Genomic DNA, 21,142 nt, shown 5'->3' on the forward strand with positions numbered 1-21,142 from the left:
CTTAACAATAAAATCTGATTTTGGCATCTGGAACTTCTGGACTCAAGAGATTTTTTTGAACAAAGAGAGCACATTTTCTACAATAACTTGTATAGGATTAAGGAGTAAATGTAAGTGTTAAATTAAAAAGTGTAAATCTTCATGCAATAGCTACGTGTCTGGTACATGTCCGGTGACTTGTCATGAAAAAAATTCTAAATGTGTTAAATGTGAGACAGAGAGTGAAAAAACAGTCAAAAGGTTTGTATTTGGTCTTTTAATTCTTGCAAGAATGGCCAGTGCAACACACAGAAGCTCTGTAGTGAGAAAGACAGAAGGCAATTCAGTACAGTGTTTTTTTTTATGCTGATAAAGGCTGTCCAAGGATCGACTTTGACCTTCATCTTCTCAGATTAGTTCTAACCAGTCATAGCTATTCCTCTGTTCCTGTGCAAATGGACCATATGGAAAACTGAGAATATACAATATGGAAAATAGAATATAAAGAAAAATATAGAAATTTCCATAACTTTTGACAGTTCTTTTTTTTTTTTTTTTTTTTTTAAAGAGAGAGATTTTCTACAATTATATTAAGAAACCTTATATTAATAATAAAAATAAATAAATGAATAAATAATAATAATAATAATAATAGATATCATTCAAGATTTTGAGGATGAGCCAAAAAAAGGAGGAAAGGAGGAGACACCTGTGAATGAGGTCATTATGAACTGTATAAACCAGAGAGCTGCAGTTGAGATTGTCTAATGTTCTGCAGCCATCTCGGCTTTGTTGTCTTGACCTTAAAGTCTGGTTTGGATTGTTCTGTTCTGAGTTATAGCGCAACACAAAGGTAAGAGCATTTCATGTCAACCCAAAAAGTTTGCTGGTTGCACTAACGTTGCCTATTCTGATCACGCATACTGGCCAATTTTATCTGCACTTGAATTGGTTTGCTTTTGCTGTTGAAACTGAAAACGATGCATGTTGTGTTTCCGATGATGACTGCCTGGGTCTGTTAATTTCTTGACTGCTGTTAACAAATATTTGACATAGCCTCATATAGGCGGAGGGTGAACGAACTCCAGGTGAAAGTTAGTGTAAACTACGCACATCCAGTATAAAACTAGATGGGTGGCATGTCATAAAATATTTTTATATTAAACGTGATCACAATTTAATAAAAAGGATTGCAAGTTATAACGGTTTTATGTCGGTTGTTCAAAGAACGAATATATTATATACAGCAAGCCTGCAAAGAACATTCACATGATCAAAGAACATTATCACTGACTTTAAAACCACTTTAAATAAATCCCGTTATAATGAAGCTGTCTTAAATTTGTTGTGAGCGAGCGCACTGAACAAAACTAGTTTCAGCGATGACTGATCTAAACGCCTCTGATTGGCTACTGCGTTCAAAAGCTCAACACAGTCGTGTGTGATTGGTTGTAATGCTCAACGCTGTAAAAACGAGTATAAAGAAAACTGTGGAAAATCGAGCAGATTATTCAATGCCGCAATCGACACCTTTCATTACATTTTATTTTCACTTTTATTCGCGACATCTGTAATATATTTATTTTAATTGTGTTAAATCGTTGTCCAATTTGGTACCATTTTTGGCCCAAGGCCCCATTAACTTCTGAACCGTGTCCAGCACACGCTCCGCCTATGCATAGCTTATTTAATAGTCTTTTTCGGTTCTTTTTCTGTATTTGCCATGATTTGATGCGTTTTCCTGTTGTATTGTTCTCCTGTCTGGGAAGTTGATTCATATTTATAAATTTATGTTGTCACTATTTCGTTGTCATGTTATTTGATATGGCAATTTAATACTATCACATTCTTTTGGCAGTGAACGTTTTGAGGCGGAAGTTTCTTGGAGTGGGCGTGTTTTGGAGAGCTTTTGGGCTGGAAATCGTCGCTGACAACATTTCCGGTTTCGTCAGAGTTACGTGATCCAGCTAAAGCGCCAAACTTTGAACGCGCGCGTTCACCGACGGTTCATTCGATGAAACATGTAAGTTTTCTGACTGAGTAACAAAATAATTCAAACCAAATTAATTTGAAAGATTTTCATATGAAACGTACACAATGTCAGCGGAGTTAGTTTGGTATTAGAGGTCGTTTCTTCTCATTGTCAGGTTTTGTAGGACGGAGCACAACATACCTATAATCATTTTGAGCGATGAAGATGATGATGATGAAGGTGACTTTTTGAGTTCCCACAACGATTCCTCTGTGCTGATCGTTGAAAATGAGAGGAACGAAGCAGGTAATCTGCGTTATCTTTGTATTTAAACATGACAAGAACAAAACTAAATGTTACCACGGTGCACATTAACATGTACGTTACCATGAAAGAGCCACGTTTTTGGATCATATGTATCATATAGCAATACCATATTGTCTTTTAAATGTGCTATAGAAATGCCGTGTGTGTGTGTGACTGTGTGTGTGACTGTGGTAATAACATTTTTTTCCCCCTTCTTATATCATGGTAGTACCTCTTTAAAGTTCATCAGAGTACCATGGTGTACCATAAATACTATGGTGTATGAATATAGTAATCCTTCAGTAGCACTGTCATATCTCTGTTTCTCTTTGTTGATCTCAGATGTATCTAAACATATTGAAGAGTTGGATGAAGACTTGGCCATCACATACTCCCAAACTGCAACAGTGCTTCCACATGCAAGATATGACTGCACCCTGGCATTCTGGTCAGTAAAACAGTGCAGCCACTCGTGTGTAAAGGACTTGTGTTGTGTCTGTGAGTGTTTACATGCCTTTGTGTGCTTGCTTGTTCTAGTCGAGCAGAGCAGGACGTTTCAGGACCTCTACAAGATAATGCAAAGCATTGTGATCAGTGTTTCTGCTACATCTGTGACAAACTGGCATCCATGGTGAGTTCACTGGCTTCTAACCTAGGGTGTACGTTAGTGGAAACTTATATGCAAATGTCAGGTTGTTACGAGACAAAAGCTAATTATATTTTTGCATAGAAGAGGTGAATAATTTTTGGGACCATTAGGATGTTTTGTGAGTTACTTTAAAAATCAACAAAGAAACTTTTTGCTTACTGTTTCATGTATATTGTGAATTCAGCATACTTCTCTTTTGGCGTACTGTTTTTTGCATACTATTTATAGTAGGGAAGTATTTCATTTCGGACACCGTGCCAGTTGCAGCTTCCACTGTTAGGCAGTTTATCTTCTTGCTTTCTTTGTAAGGGTGACAGACTGCAAACTAGTGATGTATATCATTTTTAATTGTACCACAAAGTGACTGGTGCAATCTTGTGCTCTGATAGATTCTTATTATAAAGGAACTACTGAAATGAAAATGGAAATTCACTTGCAAAATTTAAAGTCAGCCCACACAATGGTAAGATTATCAAAAAAGATTGATATGGGGTTGTGATCCAGGGTAGTATCTCACAACTCAAACATGCCTCTGAGTCTGAGAGCTACAAAAATGAGCTTTAAAGTAAAACAGTATTAACATACTGTCATATGGCCTCCTTCATTTATTATATATGTACACTTTCCAGTTAAACTTTATCCACTTTGATCTTTCTCAACATCTCATAGTAGACTTATCTAAAATATGTGAATAATTTTTCATTGAAAACATTGTATCTGACTCCCTAGGCTCTCCCAGGGACTTCTGGCCTTGACTACAGAAAGAAGCATTGTTTACACAGCGTTTGCTGATTAAACTTGAAACATGAGAAAGAGAGAGAGACAGAAGGGACATAAAAAGAACAAAATATCGAAGTCTTCTACAAAGCGTGTGATAAAATGAAGGGGCCTGTGCTCATAAGTTATCTGAGGCCTTGCATTTGAGTGATTAACTTCTCCATTCTTAAAAATCTAACACTTACATGTACTGCATGACCTCTGTTGGGCAGCGACCTTCTCGAAACCTTTGTCCTCCTCCACTAATTCCTCTGTCATAAGCTTCATATATTGAGTAGCAATAAAGCTAAAGAGTATGTACAATAAAAATATTGATTTACACACTTGATTAATGCATATGGAAAAATCCAAATGAATCTTTCATGATAATTTATGTAAGAATCTGTAACTCCTGTAAAATTAGGTTTTAGTTGCGTGTAACCCTGATATTTTTAATTTTTTCCACCAAGCTAAGTTTTCCTAACATGCACATAGATTTACTTGAACTAATCTTTCCTGAAGACATTTTCTTCACATGGTGTGAGGTCTTGGTTTGTTGTATTTTGGCCATACTTGCTGATTTAATACATACCAGGCTAAAAACAAGCCCACATTTGTGTTTGTTTTTAACAGTGCGAGCTCTGGACCATTCCTGGGATTTGCCACTGTAATGCCCATAAGCGCAGCGTCTACTGGAAGGCCCTCCGTGACAAGAGTCTGATGGGATTTCTGCATGAGTTGAACTTCACCTTTGACCCACAGGATATGGATTCAGACCTACGACGTGCAGGTATGTTTTCTCACTTGACTAAACTGCAGATTTATTATCTCTTAGTCCGTTTGCCAGCTTAAATCTTTGAATCATTTGTGTTTATCTGGTAGAAACTTCACTGCAGAGATTTGCTGGTAGTTTGGCAATGAAGTATGCAACTTTTTTTTTGGGGTTTGAGACTTCCAACCATTCAGCGAGCTGTCGGTGCAGCTGTCACCGCAGCATTAACAGCACTACACAGAGTCAAACCATCGGATGTAAAGGATGCTATAAACATCACTTTAAGATGCTGGAGTATGAGTGAGTGGTTCTCCTTTTACATTATTTTCAAAAGTTGCCATTTGTATTTTGCTAGTTAAATTATCATGAAATTATTAAACTAAATTGTGGGAAAAAAAAAAAAAAAATTGGAAATTGTCAGTTTGTTTTATTTAAGTTATGCGGGTGGAATTGAGGAAATTGGTTTAAGGATTGTAATTTGGGTAGGAAATAAACATGTTTTAAATTATGGCAGCAAGATTTTACCTAAGTATGGTCAATTTTAGGTGTGTGCGATTATCATGATTTTTGAGCGTGGACTATTAAAATGTCTCCACAATCTGCTTTTGAAGAAATCCATCTCAATATACTGTATAACGTGACATGCATTCACATCAAATGTTAACTGTGGTAATGGTAGTGTTACACTAATGGGACACTGCACTTATTTTGCAGTCACAAGAGCACATTATTTGCGTGTGCTTAAGCCTTGCCAGTTAAACATTTCATTTGTGTGCTGTTCTGACACACGCTTTCTGAGCGAGTGCAGACTAAAAAGCCTGTCAAACAGCACCTGATTACTAGACCAAGTTATCTTTCACGTCTGATTGCGCTGGTACTGTCAAAAACACACAAGGTTCACATATAAACTAGGGCTGCCCCCTAATAGTCGACTAACCGTTAGTCGACGAGAAGCGGTTTGGTCGACCAAAATTTTATTAGTCGCAGAAAAAAAAAATCCACAGGAAGTGGTGAGGTCATGCAGTCCGTGACAGACAGGTCCTTAATGAGTAGTCTTTGTGGTAATTTAGTGAATCGGGCAGGACATCCAAACGCTCGCCTATCATTCATCGACCTCAAATATGGCTTTTCATCTGAAAGATATATGTAGTAGCAACTTTACATGGTCATTCAATCTAATGTTAACCTAGAAAAAGTGCGCTATTGAAGTGTCAGGACAGATGGAGGCACTGGTGTGCTCACTTACTCTTAAAATACTCCGTCATTTTTGCTCATACACATAAGAGTAATGCATCTTTTGAATCTGTAAAGACTGTTTATTTGTGTGCACTCACAATAACAACGAAATGTTGCGCTTTTGTAAAATAATGAAAGCAAACAGATGCTCTTTCTGCCGTCTGGTTATATTTTGTTACCTAAGGCTTTGCTTTTAAAATGGGGAAATTAGTTTGGCTGTACTGCTCAGACAACTTTCAAAATAGTAAAACCAACATGAAAAAGAATCATAAGATCGTGAATCACGATTTTCCTGAAAAAAAAAAAAAAAGAGAGAGAGATGATATTTTTACCATATCGCCCGCCTCTAATCAATAATAATAGTGATTCTTGCCAAATGCCACTAATTATATTTAACAAACTCTGTAATAAGTGCATAAAACCTGAGTGCTTGATATGCTAAAACTGTTCTTTATTGATTTTGCAGTTACACTGTTGTGTGTCAACATATCAAAATGTTTTTGAATGAAGCAAAGAAAGAGAATCCAAAGGCTTGTGTTGTGATGCTGCTAGGGGCTATTAAGCTTTTCGTCAACCACACGGCTCCTGGGTAATGTATTTTACGCCATTGCACATTCTGACCAGTCTTTACAATGTAATGTATAATTACAGCTCTTAGTGTGTTATATCTCCCTTGCAGAAATATACACGCTGCTAACACTGTATCTGAAACCGTGTCAATGCTCCTGTGGAGGTAATGCTGCAAACAAAAGTTCTTTTGTGTGTTTACTTGGGATTTGCGTTTTCTTAAACTGTGTTTGTCTTCCAGATTTATGACAAAGGTGTGGACGCTTTTAGTTGGCTTTGATTTTTCTGGCTCTTTTATAAAGCAGCTGGAGTCTTTCTACCAGAAGCTTCCTCTTCCTTCAAACTGCACATTGCCAAAAAGGTAACACTACAACATCACTTGCATTTGGAAAAGCTTCTTGAATTTCATCCAAAAAGGAAATTCTAATCATCATTGGCTCCCCTTATGTTGTTTCCTAGTTTAAAGAATTTGCTTGCTAATACACTAATTGTTCAGTTGTGACCTGCAATTGATTTTTTTAATTTGTATTTTTTGGCTGCAGTCTGAGTGTGCTACCTTGGGATGATTTCTTGCTCTCTGCTGTGATGAAAGGTCAAAACATCACCGGAGAGAGGCAGGCCAAAGGTCGAAGGCATCAAGTCTTGTGTGAACCTCTGGTCGTGATTCAAGCGAGAGTCTGTAAACTTCAACAGCAAAACAAGTAATGCTCCTTCCTTACTGAACGTTTTATGCTTTGTTTACTATTTATTAAAGTGCTCTTCATTTACTTAAATGATATGTGCAATAAATCATATAGGCCTGCAAAGAATCCGCACTCACAAAGCTCAGCAGTTGTTGAATTCAAATTTCGTTAATTCACAAAGTTCTGTGCTTATATAAAACAAAAGTATTTTTTCACTAGGAATAATTAAAAAAATATTTAAATGACCAATAATAGTTTACCAATATGTTTTATACATTCTACCCTATTTAAATCCATTCCAGAGATTTCCCCTTGTAAACAGCATAGAAAAATAGTTTTTTGGACTAGTGATTATTATTTGAGTTATTTTGTAAGTGTCACTGCTGTAGCTCTCGCTAACTCTAAAATTGTAATCTACCCTTAGATTATTAAAATTACCCTTAAAATTATAATCTACATGTTTGATAGGTACCGTGAGCTGGCTCGGTATCTCAAAGTTGTCAAAAGCATCAATAATCCCACGTGAGTTACAGCTGCATGTCATGAATATACATTGTGTTATATACTCCGATTATTATTACTATTTATGGCCCTATCTTTCATTGTATTTCTATCTGTCTGGGATTTAGGCTGCAGAGAATGAAAGACTTGGTTCCCCTCTACCTGTGCAAGGTAAATCGAAATAAAGCCATTTCCTTCATTGCTTTTTACATTAAAACTCTGCATTTTAACAATTCTACACTCCTTTTCAGGCATTTAAAAAATAGTTTACTCAAAAATGAAAATTTTGTTAATTTACTCACCCTCAGGGCATCCAAGAGGATGTAGAGGATTTCTTTTTTTTTTATTTCCATTGGAACTTGGAGATATTTAGCAGTCCAAACAGCTGATAAAAACATCACAGTAATCCACATCAGTCCAGCCCATCAATGAACCTCATATTAAGTGTAAAACTAGTAAAACAAAATGTTTTTAACTTTTAAACTGTTGTTTCCAGCTCTAAAGCTATCTCGTCTGATTCATGAGAGAAATATGAGAGATCGAGCATTATTTACAAGTGTAAACAGTCCAAAACCTTAATGGACTGATTAATGGACTGGAGTGGTGTGGATTACCTTTGGATTATTGTTAAACTTTTATTAGCTGTTTAGACTGCAGAAAATCCATTGATGTAATACTGAATTTCTCCAAATCTGTTGCGATTTTAAGAAGCAAACTCATCTACATTTTGGATGTCTTGAAGGTGAGTATGTTCTCAGCCAACTTTTAATTTTTGAGTAAACTATTGAAGTTATGACTCCCTGGAGTTTTCTAATTTATTGATGCAAGGGATTTGTGGCCAGTATGCAAGGACCTGTTTCCTAAAATATAGGGCCAGATTTACTATGAGCTTGTGCCAGTGCAAACCCTCATTCTGCGTTAAACTACTGTCAGGATTTACTAGAGAGACACAGTGGGAAATTAGCGTTGAAAAGGCGTGGACACTTTATTGAATATGCATTTGTAGGAGTTTCCCTTTCTATCGATAAATTTGTGGGAGAAGAGTATTTAAATGAATCACGTAACAAGATTTGCGCTTGTCAATTCACTGGTATTTGCAGCATTATTTATGGAATTGTGCTCTAACGCTAATTTGCCTAGTTTAATAAATCTGTCCCATAATCTTTATTAAAATTTATTTTATTTTCCTCTCAAAAAAAGAGGAAATGCAGTGGTTGTGGTCCCCAGGTTAAAAACTCCTTTGTGTGTTAAATTATGCACAATGTTTGTATATAATCAATCAATGGAAAAGTTAATGAAAGTGATGGTGAAAATGCCACTTTTTGAGTGTTATGTTTGTGTGTTTAGGATGGTGACTACAGTGGTGCAGTCTGCCACATGTTATCACTAATGCCTGGTGCCACGTGCCTCGCCTCCCGTCTCACACCTCAACAGTTCAGAGCTTATCTCAGAATTCTCACATCAGGCCACGCCCCTGATGTAGCACAAGAATTTGATGGAGGAAATGGCCATACGATCATACCTGATCCTTTACTGAGCACTAAGTGGACACCGATCGAAGGTAGAGAATTGACAGCACTCTTATCCTCTTGTCAGAAACATACACAGAAATAAAGTCTGATTCTGGCCAGTAGGATCAGATCATATGAGCTAATCACCATTGTGTTGCAAAGGCACTTACAGGAATAATTCGTTTTTTTAAACTAAATCATAGCACTTTCATTGTGAGTAAAATGTTAGAAACACTGACAACTCATAATACAGTTTATGTGCTAGGGGTGCAACAGATCGTAGATGATCCGTACGGACCAGACCCCACAGTTTGGTACGCATGTGATTCGTGGGTTAACTGTAAAGTTTAACCATCATGAAGTGAAAGTTTATCATTTGCAAGTTTTGTCTTGCCAATTTACCCATTCAAACAATTTCAAACCATTTAAGCAAAAGAGAACATACACGCTGTTTGTTTTTTACCGCTGTTTAAATACCCATTTTGGCAAGTATTCTTCTGGTAAACACAGTCGGTTATGTCTTAAGTGAACCGAAACAGCTGAGAAAGAAACAGTATGTGTGTCAGGATTAGGTACGTGCATTTGGTCTTAAAGAGACAGCAGCCTAAATACCTGCAGTGAAGGGCACTGTTGTGTTATTTTACAATTACATTCCTGCACCCGAATACTAGTGTTACTGACTTTATTAGTAACTTTGTTGTATTCATCTACGCTTGTAATTTGTGTAATCTTGTTTTATTACTGACTTTATTAGTTCAGCTAGTAGTTTTTGCTGTGGTATAGAAGTACTTAAAGTAAGCTTTCAGTAATAAAATAAAAAAACACTTGTTTTTGTTTTTTTGCTAACAATCCGTAATATGATCCGAACCGTGAGTTTTGTGATCCGTTGCACCACTATTATGTACGTTAAAGTAGTACGGTGTATTCAACTGGTTTGTTGAGGGATCAGGACTAACTTGGGGACCAATGTGACATCACACCCTCTGCTAACAAATAGGTATTGACATTTTTTTAATATCTTAATATTGTAGGGCTATTATTTAAAAAGTAGGAAAGCCAGAGAAACTTAAAAGGTCTGCCATCTTTGCTGATATCTACCCATGTAAGGAAAAACATGGCCATTTAATATTGAAATGCTGTTTGACATAAATATGCTTTTCATGTGTTTAATCCTATTCAATGAGAAATTCAGTTGTACGTTTGCACACTCGTTTCTCAGATCAGTAGTGAGTGCAGAAAGAACTTCAGGATTGAAAGTGCTGCTGATTTGCAGCTTGACAGTCACTGATCACGTAACTTTCAGATGAAAATTTTTTTTTTTTTTAATGAGCGGTGGCATTCAAATGTAATGCTTAATGTGCGATTTGTTTCTGTACTTTCATTGAAGGTTCAAATTCATTCAAGATGATGGAGGTACTGAAGTTTGCACTGAGGGTTCTGGACTGTAACAGCATTGTTTTTGCTGATGTAGGTAAAATGGTATATGATGTTATTTTATGTAACTTAATATTTCATGTGCAAATGCTCAGTTGAATTTTGTCTCATCTGAATTCAATACTTTTACCATACCATTTTATTTATATTTATCGCTGGCCATCAAAATATTTTTATTTGGTTTATTAACCAAGACATCAGTTTGTGTCAGTTCATGTATTTAGCATTTTCCTTTGCGTACTGAATGTGTGGCAAACAGCTCGGGTCATTGTGATACAGTATCAAACACCAGTTAGATGCTACCTATCATAAAATTGTGATTTTTTTTTTTTTTTTCTCCAACTCTTCATGTGTGTTGGCTTAGTACTCACTTGCAACTAGAGTGTGCAGTATGTGCTGTCAGTGTCTTTTCGAGGTGTGGCTGCTTTTATAATGGATGTCTCTGTGTTTTTAGTCAGAAACGTGGGTGTATCTGCTCAGCGTAGTCAGTTCCAATTTTACTACTCCAGATGGTGTTCCTGTTGGTGCATTTTATGCCGAGCCTGACGTCACTTATCAAACGGTGAGAGGAGTGTGTTTATTTAGTGTCTGTCTGGATGGGGAGAGGATTGGAAAACAAACAACTATCGGTCTCCATCATAACATCTCAGTATGTTTCTGCTCAGGTGACCAGAGATGCTGCCAGAGTAATTCTTGAGGAGCTGACGACGACTTCCCGTATACAGATCCCCAAAACTTTTGAGAGTGTGAGTTTTAATGATCTTTGCTTTTTTTTTTTTTTTTTTGTCTAAACCTTGGGTTTTTAATGACTAATATTTATGTGGGAAATGACAATATCCAGGGTTCGTATGGTCATGGAAAACCTGGCAAAGTCGTGGAATTATAAAATCGCAATTTCCAGGCCTAGAAAAGGTTTGGAAAAATAAATAAAACCAGAAAGTTTTGGAAAAGTCATGGAAATCTATTTAATAAATCTCTGTCTGATAGAATTGTTTAATCAGGTCCTGGATTATACGGGGTTGCGCATATATCGCATTAAAATGAGGGAAATTCCTGCAAACATTTATTTAATTTAGCATGTAGGTTAGTTGAGTTAATAAATCCACACGGACTGTCTCGAGTGATTCAGCTGTACCGCGTCTTCTCTCTTTGACTTTCTCTTAAAGCGGTTTCACATCGGTGCATCTTGTCTGCACTACAAGAGCTGCTGCATGCTGAAATACAACACTTTCGCTCGCGTTTCTGTACAGTTCACAATCGTCACTTGCCTAATCGGGTCATTGTTGCATCGTCACAAAAGTGTAGTATTTGCACGTCTTTTTAAGCCATTCGGTAGTTGGGCGCTCCAGAGGCAGCTTGTTTGTGCGCTTAGTCGCATCCAAAGCATGTGTATAAAGCTGAAATAGCTTCCAAAACTAAATTCAGGTCCTGAGTTTAACTGAATTAAACAAGTAACAATATTCAGTGATCTGATCTGTTCTGTGCGTGGAGTAATGTCTGGCACAATCACATCTTTTATTTATTACTAAAATAAATACAAAGCAAACTAGTAGCTTTAATAGTCATTCATTTTAGTTAACACATGCTATGGTAATTTGAATTTTGAATAATGCCTGTTATAATTCCAATATGTCTGTCTGTGTCATGTTTCATTTTGTTACAATGTCCTCATAGTTATTTTGGAATAAATGGAACATATACTTTATTAATAATTATTAATAAATTGAACAATAATTACATTTTTAATGTAAAAATACAAATAGGATTGTTTTGGTTCAAGCTGGGGTTTTTTCTTGATAGTGTTTACACCATTGCACGCCATAGGTGTGTGTGTATGTATATAATGATATAGGGTGGCCATATGTGCCATTTATATGGGACACGTCCTGGCCAGGATTTTTTATAGACCTAGAACATCCAAAGTAGTTTGACCAATAACATGCAGGCATTGTACACAATCAATTGTGGTGCGTGAGAAGGTGAGATCTACAGAAAACGATCAAAGCGATGCAATTCCGTGCATGTTAGGTGTTTGTTCGTTCGACTTGAAGCGGCGCCGCGCAGACCGATCATTATATATGAACCGCAAGAGCGATTCGAAAGCATAAGGAGCTGTCTGCTCTGCTCTCTATAGCTCTCGCGAATGTCGTACAATGATCGATCTGCACAGTGCAAACAGCCCATACCTGGATATTTTAGGCAATATAGAAATCCTGGCAAGAACGCATCTCTTAAAAATGGCACGTATGGTCACCCAAAATGCACAAACAAGTAATTTTATTTATTCCATAGTCTGTGAATACTGGAATGCTGGCAGGTATGCAGTAAAACCGTTTAATGCACAGGTAGTTCCAAGTCAGTTTAATCACTGTTCCATATTAATGCGCTGCTTTAATTGATGCACACTAACTCCAAGTATATATCGCTGCAGACTGCAGACCCCCAAGTGGGAGGGACTTATGTCGCAAGTAGGTTGGGACAGCTCCAAGTGGGAGGGTAGATTTAGGGTTGGGTTTGGTGTAGGGCATATTAATAAGGCCCAACCCATTTGGAGCTGGCTCTGACCTCTATTTATACCCATCTCCACTAACTCGCGCGTGCACACAGAGAGAGATCACAGATTGCACTGCACACAAACAAACACAAACTTGTCAACTCTGCCCCGTGATTTTTATTAATAAAATAGCCTAGATCAGGGGTCTCCAACCCTGCTCCTGGAGAGTTACCATCCTGACGATTTCAGCTCCAACCCCAATCAAACACACCTGAACCAGCTAATCAAGGTGTTCAGGGCTACTTGATAATTACAGACAGGTGTGTTGCAGCAGGGTTGGAACTGAAGTCTGCAGGGTTGGAGATCCCTGGCCTAGATACTAGATCGCTACATTATATTCCTCAGCAATGATGGTAAAATTGCTGTTTTTGAAGTAATATAGACACGCGACGCAGCACGCAGGTACACACAACTGTCCTCTCTCTCTCTCTTTTTGTTTCTATCTCTCGATTGATAATTAATTGAAATACATGCAAATCAATTAAATAAATGTGATCTTACCGCACTCTTTCATCTCTGTGTCTGATTTGAAGCGGGCAGAATGCTAGAGCTGACGTGCAGTAACTGACAAAAATAACTGTCATTTTTACACATTTGGTCAAATATTGCGCTGCAAAGAGCAATACTAGTTTTAACTTGTCTATAACTTGGCAAATGACTATTGAATAAGCGGGATAATCAATGGCTAGCCGTGCATTAAAGGATTTTAAATGCACTTCGCCTCAGGCTGTTCTTTACCTCCATGTCGTGCATTTAAAATCCTTTTAAAAAGCTTATATCCCTTACATAGCTTTTATTAAAAAAAATAAAAAATACACAGTCATATGAAATCCCCCCCACATTTTCAATTGTTTTTACTTCAGTGAAAGGTTGGGTTTTTGAATAAAAGATCTAAAGGATAAACAATGCAGGTTTATTTTTACAGGCTTCTTTGTTCTTTCTTATACAATGACTGTGTATATGTGCATTTATTTTGTTTCATTTTTACCCACGCTTCTGAATATGCCTGGTTAGATATTCAACCTTTTTGGTCTTTGGTGTTGCATGTAATGTTGATTTACTCTCTTCTCATTAGGGTTATCCTGACCAGGCTAGACTGCTGTTGGCCACTCAGGCTTTGGTACTGCGCATTTTCCACTCGCAGCTCAAGCCCATCCTCAGCATCATCATGTCTTTCAGGGTGCTTATTTTCTCTAGTTTTTGGTCAACGTGGGCAAGTTCAAACTTTCCGTTTACAGCTATACACAAATATAAGAAATGCTGAAGTGTTAGTATTGTATCATCTCATTTTAAATTCAGTAGTGCTGATTATGCACAGGCTCTTTTATGTAATTGTTTGTACGTTTGCCCTCAGTTCAACCGCTGGGTGCTCCGTTGGTTCTTCTGTAGTCTGCTGGTGAGGCCAGATGTGCTGCACTACCTCCTTTGCTGTCTTCTGGAGGAACTCTCTGATGAGCGATACCAGCTCCTACAGAGGTAAGGGTGTGTGTTTGCACACATTAACCAAAACAAAGAACTTCATGTTAAGCATGTACATGCTCTATATCTGTTACAGAAAATGGAGTGAAACCGAACATTCCCTGGTTGCGTACTTCCTCTGCATGTACTTCTGGGAAAACAGCGTGGTTCTGGAACTGAACACCTATCCCACCAATCGCTTGCTTGCCACTTGGAATGAGTAAGAAGCTGCAGTTCATCACTATAGTATAATCATAAGTCATGTAATTCATGCCCTTTATTACATAATCATCTAGATATCTCAAACATATTTTAGAAAAGAGTGTTATAGATGCATGAATATTAACAGGCGATTTCTAATATGATGTTTTGGATATTCCTGATTTGCATTGTCCAGAGGGATATCAAAAGAATGATTGGGGATAAAACAGAATTGCCACTGTAAAGCAATTTATCAAATGGATAATTTTGTTATAATTTAAGTACATAATATAAAAATGAATATGTCAGTGATTTGCGAATGCATTTTTTGATTTCAGATCGCACAAACCTTGGCAACTAAGCTTGAAACTGTATCTTGAGTGTAACGTAAGAATCTTTTCCATTAATTCATGTCTTGGTGTAATGTAAATTTACAAAAATATTTGATTTAAAGCTTAACTTGTGATTTAAAGTTGAGCTGCTCTTCTCTCTCTTGCAGGTGGCCAAACTTACTCCAGAAAAACTTAAAATCCTGCATCTAATCCAAAAGCAAGGAAAATAAGTCTGACCAACATCCTGTTTTAAAAACAAATTGTTTTAATGTACATACAGAGTGGATTTAATGTTTTCATAGATAAGTGGCATGACAGTTCAGTTTTTTTTTTTTCCCTCTTTGTCCAGGCTTTTGTTTTCCTACGTCTGGGAATTTACCGGTATTTTGCAATATTATGTGCAATTCCAGGACTATGATCAATATCTGGAGGATGTTAAATACAAATTGTGCAACAGAACAATATACAGCTTTTTCTGACCATCAGCCATGTTGTAAATAAATGAGTTTCAAATGCAACACTGATATAAAGCCGTTCAATTTTGCTTCATTGTAGATCATTTAAGGCTGTAAAGTAACATTTCTCTGGAATCTTTGCACGAGATTAGACCACAATATCACTGTAAATATTCACTTCAACGATATCACAGCATGCGGATAATGTAGATATACTGTTATTGCTGGGCAAAAGCAAATTTTCATTTGAAGGCGATAAAAGCTAAGCATAACTGCTGTATACAGCACAAATCATTGGCTAGTTTGTGTGAATGACACTTTCAGAGTTTGAAAATAGAGTTTGTGGTGTAGCTGAATCTGAGGCACCTGGGTGGAACCCCCATGAAGTTCAGTTTGATGAGTTCAGATAAATAATTTAGGATTTTCTTATCATCTCTGTGAATTTCAGAATGAAAACATTGTGCCCATGTACTTTCCCGAGGCCTTCTCGGTGAATGAAAACCTTGTGAAAATGTTAAAAGGAATGCCGTGGTGACCAGCTTGCTTTGCACACTTTGAGCAAACATGAAGTAGGTGTTTCCACGTTTAAAGTGGCTCCTTGGTTCCACCAGCGGGTTGAGAAGAGTACCACTGTAGGCTGGGCAGCGCAGTGTCTTTTGATCTACATCTAGAATGCTGAGGTATCGGCTGTAATGGCCCAGGCAGTGAGGCATATTTGTGTAAGTGAAACAGCACATCCTGAGTAAATATAAAAAAAAAAAAAAACAGTCAAGATGGCTTCATCTTAGCTAAACATCTATGTGCTTTTTATCTTAATGATAGTTGTTAAAATTGTACTCAACCCTGCACCTGAAGGTCTGCTTTATAAGTCATGAAATATTGACCTTCCATTCTCTGGATCCAAGCCTCTACTCCATTTTAACAGCAATTTATAGCACAACTTTAAAGGGATAGTTCACCCAAAATTGAGAATTCTGTCATTAATTACTCACCCTCATGTCGTTCCAAACCTGTAAGACCTTTGTTAATCTTTGGAACACAAATTAAGATATTTTTGATGAAATCTGAGCCGAGAGGTTTTTTTTTTTGGACTCCATAGACGGCAATGCAACTGACACATTCAAGTAGTAATGATATTGTTAAAATAATCCACGTGACATCAGTGGTTTAATCGTAATGTTATGAAGCTACGAGAATACTTTTTGTGCGCAGAGAAAACTAAAATAATGACTTTGTTTTGAATTTGTGCTCCAAAGGTCTTACGGGTTTGAAACAACATGAGGGTAAGTTTTTATTTTTGGGTGAACTATCCCTTTAAGTAAAGTTTTCAAAAACTCTTGGTGTACTACAGTTTCCAGACACCAATATTTTAATGATTCAGAAAAGATGAATCCCTATCTGGCCAACAAAGATTTCAGGTATGAAACTAAGTAGTATTACAGCCAACAATAAATGTATATTAGCACCATTCATGACTTAATTTTGTGATCTGAAATAGTGTTTTGACCCGGAAACTGACATGTCAGACTTAACCAGATATCTTCATGCGGTTTACCCACAAAATATATGTATGAACAGGCTAATCAAGAAATTTGGTTTCCATTTGAAAACAGGAAATCAAGTTTAAGATGCATAGTAAATGTTACCTGTTAAAGCCGATAAGTTTCCAGTTGAGCAGGTCAGTTAGCTGCAGCGGCGTTGAAGTCCAAGGTTGAATGCAGTCTCTGTATCTACTCAGATGTGGCATGTAAACGGACAGTGCTGTAACCAGCCTCCTCACTGCAGCCTCCTCGCTTCCTAGTACTACCAAAGTTCGGCCACTCAGAAGGCTAAACACTGCATGCACTGCGAAGGGAAACTGTCGCAAGAACTGTAATGCTGCTCGCCCTACTCTGCCACGTCTCCGTCTGGTCCCACCTTCTCTTTTATTCCTTGGAAGACAAGTAGGAAAAGTGCATTCAGAGGTTGTAGAGGCAGTGGTGCTCCGATAGCTGAAGCAGTCTGACAAATCATCAGGTACCATCCGGCAGGGCTCATCTAACAACAAGAGAGGGATTAATTCTGATGCATGACAAACATCTTGGGAGCTTGGCTGACCAAGGGTCAAAGTCAAAGCACAGTCAGGTGGGGTTAAGGTGACAGCAGGATAAAAATCTTGCGGCTCCTTTGTACAGGTGCCTCCATGATCTCCAGGGACTTCATTTCCCACACCGTAAACACACTCAACTTGTTTGTCCTCTTGTATGTCTTTCTCATCAGTCTCTTGCTCTGGGTTTTCCTCATCAATTGCATAAGGGTATGAAGCACGCAGGTCTTCTGGCAGGATTGATTCCGTTGTGCAAAGCACCTCAATGCTGTCTTCACTGCAAGTCCGTATGGTAGTTACCCTCCCTTGCCTTAGACCTTCCAGCACGGATGTAGTGGACAAAGGTGGAGGTCTTTGCATTGCTGTATCCATTAGCATATTTGAACCCTGGGATCTAAAGGACTTCTCCGTCCCTAAGACCTCAATACTATCTCCACTACTAATACTGGTCTTCATCAAAGCTGAAACACACATTTCAACATTTTCTTTGCAATCCGAAGCTGAAACTACACCCCCATTTTCCATTTCGGTCTCTACTGCGGAGGGTGTTAGGGGTCGGTTATCCTCAGCTGGGGTATTTACAGAGCTGGGTACAGCCGGAGATTGGCTAGATCCACCCAAGTCTAGTTTGATTGGCACCATTTCAACGCAGGAGACATACGACTCAAGACTGACAGGTTCACTTAGAATTGATGGTGCAGGAAGAAACGAGGGTTGTCGGACTAAGTGTTGACCAGCTATTCCAATCTGTAACCCCACATCCTCTTCCAAGTCACATGGATCCTCAAATAAGAAATTGGTAGATTTGAGGTTGCGGAGAAGATTGCGGCAGAGTTGTTGTGAGTAGAGATGGCAGGCATCTCCTCTGAATGTCCTCTCAATGGAGTTCAGTTGCTGTAGAGCCTGTTGGTGGAAGTAGTCATCACACAACTCCTCAAGAGTTTTCAGACGCTTGTCAAATCGGCAAGATGAAGAGTTAATCAGCTTCAGAGAATGCGAGGGTGTGTCCGTGCAAGGAAAAACATTACATTCTAGCACTGGCCCAGCAAGCTGACCGTGCCTTAAATCATCCAGGTCAAACTCGAAAGAATGAGGGAGGTCATCTGGCTCATAAGGAGAATATTCAGAGTCTCTAAGCTTCCTGGTTTGGTAGCAAGTGACCTGTTTTAGAAGGCTTTTGTATTCCTGAATGGATTTTTCTACACTGGCCAGTTCATCCCCTTTGTTAGGCATTGGGCAAGATCCTTTATCCTGCTTGTTCTTCCTTCTCCCTCCAAATTGTTCATGCGTTACACATGACCTATTCCCTTTTTCACACTCTACTTCTGCCTTTCTTGAAATCTCACATCTGTCTTTCACTTGTAATTTCATTTCATCTTTGTGAGATAGTGATTTCTCTTTCACTTTCACATCTAACATGGGTATACCATTCACCGTGCGCTCCCTTTCATTGGTGCACATTACAGATGCATTATTTAACTCTCTTTCTATTTCTCCAAGTAACACAACTCTCGTGTACTCCAAATCTCTGAGTTTTATCTCCAGTTCGTTTGCAAAGTTCTTCCTGTTGCCCGTTTTTAGACATTCGGAGACTTTGGAGAACTCTGCGGAAAGCTGCTGGAATTGCTGTATGATTTTATGCTCATCAGATGACACATAGGCAAGGCAGAGAGGTCGCACAAACCCTCGAGCCTCCAGGTCATAGAGCGTAAGGTGGTGCACATATGCAAATGCTCCTTCTCTAGAATCCCCTAAAACTACCTTTGAGTCTTCTACAAAGTTGAGTTTCAAAGAGCCACAACCTGCCGGGCCGGTGAGTGAGGTCTGATAGTCCACTGACATAATCCGAAGGGAGAAGTGGTTCAGATCAAATGTTCCACAAGCCTTGGTTTCAGGAGGAACCGTAAGCAAAGGCTGGGGCCCAACTTGCTCTGAAAACTCTGCTAAAAGGATAAAGTCCTTTGTAAAATTGGCTCCAGACGTCTTGGACCATGGCGTGGTGTCCCCAGTGTAGGGATACAAGGGAACAGACAGTTCCTCTGGAAGTACGGACGGGTCTTTGACTATTTCACTGAAATCTGTTTCTTTAGTGAAAGCCACCAAGTCTGGAGAACTAATCATGGTGGTAAAAAGTTTCAAACGAACCAAACAGGGGTGTAAAATGTATGGTGAAATTATACTTTAATTAAAGGACTGTTTCTCGAAACACTTCCACATTTAATTATGATTTTCATAATGTCTTCAGTTAAGGCTATTAACACCACAGATGACACCTATGTCCTGTTACACGAAATGTTAAACTTCATTTATCAAGCAGCATCTGATTTTATAGTTTATAGTTATAGATATATTTACATTCAAATTAAGTTTGTCCATTTTTCACAAATAAATAAGAAAGCATGAGTTTAGGTCAACCACTATATGTTGTGATTGCTGAAATCTATTCACAGGACAAATGGACCAGTGTGGAAAAATTTAAAGGATTTCACTGGTTTCAAATAAAATTTAAATAAAACTGCAACACATCCATTTGAAAGACTTACCCTTCTGTTTTTTAATATATATATATATAAGATTTAAGCATTGATAACCTATTATGTATTTGGCATACTGAAGTCTAAAATTGTATTTAATTGTGAAACTATAATTAAAAGCACTGAAATATTAATTACACACAATAATACTTAAGGAAACGTATCACTCACATACTTTACACCCCTGAAAGCTGCATCTTCACAGTGCTGTCAAAACAGTTGTCCTGATCCAGTGCAGGAGGTCTAGTTTTACTACGTATTTCCAGTAAACTGATCTATCGCCGCATTAAAAGAGAATAAGAACTACTTCAAAACCACAACAAGCATGAAATTATCAAATTCACACCGATTTAAAAATGACATGCCTGACGCACTACACAGACCGTGACAAACGCAATGTCATGAAAACTAAGAAAGTCAATTCAGAATAATACACGTATAAATAAATGAACTTGCCGGTGCTCGCTGGCGGATTCAAAATAATAATCCTTTACTCTTTTTTTTGATAAGTTAATGTATGTCGTTGTTTAGAAGTAAACAAACATTAAAGCGCTTTCCGGAGAGCAGTAACAGAAGCAGCTTTTGCCATAGTTAGCCATGTGACACCTCTCTGGTTGGGGGGTGATCATAACCAGCTCAATCTCTACTTGTTTCCGCCTCAAACCAATTCCTCAAAATAAGCGTGGAAAAAAATTAAATAAAAAAAAAGTGCACGCGCGTTATTCATTTTTTTTGGTCTCTCTTAAATGTCAACAGTCATCAGGCAATGACAATATTATTATTGGCATTTTTCTAAACGTATCAATAAAAATCAAATACATTTATTTTAGTAAACAAACTTTAATCGGCCAATCCTTTTACTGCCACTTTCTTACTAAAATTCATTTAAAAATTAAAGTATAATATTCTTAGGCTTACTTGCTTGTACAGAGTTCCTATTCTCTTTTCATTTTTGACCTTATTGTGACATTAAAAATCCCCCCTTTTTTTAAGGTCATTACATGACCTAAAGTGTTATTAGAAGTTAATTTTTTTCTGTCAAATGATCATTTACTGTTTATGGTATTTTTTGCAGAAACTTATTACATTTCTATAAAGTGGCCTGTTAACTGCTGGTTTATGCCATTTCATTTTTTATTTTACCTCTCATAAATCA

At 37.7% G+C, this 21,142-nt stretch overlaps 2 protein-coding genes across 3 annotated transcripts; one reads left to right on the plus strand and one right to left on the minus strand.

The window, feature by feature from the left end:
* The first annotated feature begins 683 nt into the window (after window positions 1-683).
* zgc:112980 (uncharacterized protein LOC503706 homolog) lies at window positions 684-15,455 on the plus strand. Of its 2 annotated transcripts, XM_058784631.1 has the most exons (22): window positions 684-832; window positions 1,838-2,002; window positions 2,127-2,257; window positions 2,600-2,705; window positions 2,795-2,888; window positions 4,296-4,452; window positions 4,545-4,734; window positions 6,137-6,259; window positions 6,350-6,403; window positions 6,479-6,598; window positions 6,780-6,938; window positions 7,389-7,442; window positions 7,550-7,592; window positions 8,769-8,982; window positions 10,320-10,399; window positions 10,821-10,928; window positions 11,032-11,112; window positions 13,996-14,100; window positions 14,275-14,396; window positions 14,476-14,598; window positions 14,918-14,966; window positions 15,079-15,455. In XM_058784631.1, coding segments are annotated over exons 2-22 (2,178 nt in total). In that variant the 5' UTR covers window positions 684-832; window positions 1,838-2,000; the 3' UTR covers window positions 15,142-15,455. The 2 variants fall into 2 exon arrangements, with proteins under 2 accessions (XP_058640614.1, XP_058640623.1); XM_058784640.1 differs by lacking the exon at window positions 684-832 and having other exon boundaries at window positions 1,832-2,002.
* A 145-nt stretch (window positions 15,456-15,600) lies between these two features.
* Window positions 15,601-20,582, minus strand: smcr8b (Smith-Magenis syndrome chromosome region, candidate 8b). Its single transcript, XM_058784620.1, has 2 exons — window positions 17,013-20,582; window positions 15,601-16,104 (listed from the first exon to the last, which is right to left on the minus strand). The coding sequence occupies exons 1-2, from the start codon at window positions 19,571-19,573 to the stop codon at window positions 15,687-15,689; spliced, it is 2,979 nt and encodes a 992-aa protein (XP_058640603.1). The 5' UTR covers window positions 19,574-20,582; the 3' UTR covers window positions 15,601-15,686.
* Between the last annotated feature and the right edge of the window lie 560 nt (window positions 20,583-21,142).

The sequence above is a fragment of the Onychostoma macrolepis genome, chromosome 01 (genome assembly GCF_012432095.1).
Source record: "Onychostoma macrolepis isolate SWU-2019 chromosome 01, ASM1243209v1, whole genome shotgun sequence".
Classification (NCBI taxonomy): Eukaryota; Metazoa; Chordata; class Actinopteri; order Cypriniformes; family Cyprinidae; genus Onychostoma; species Onychostoma macrolepis.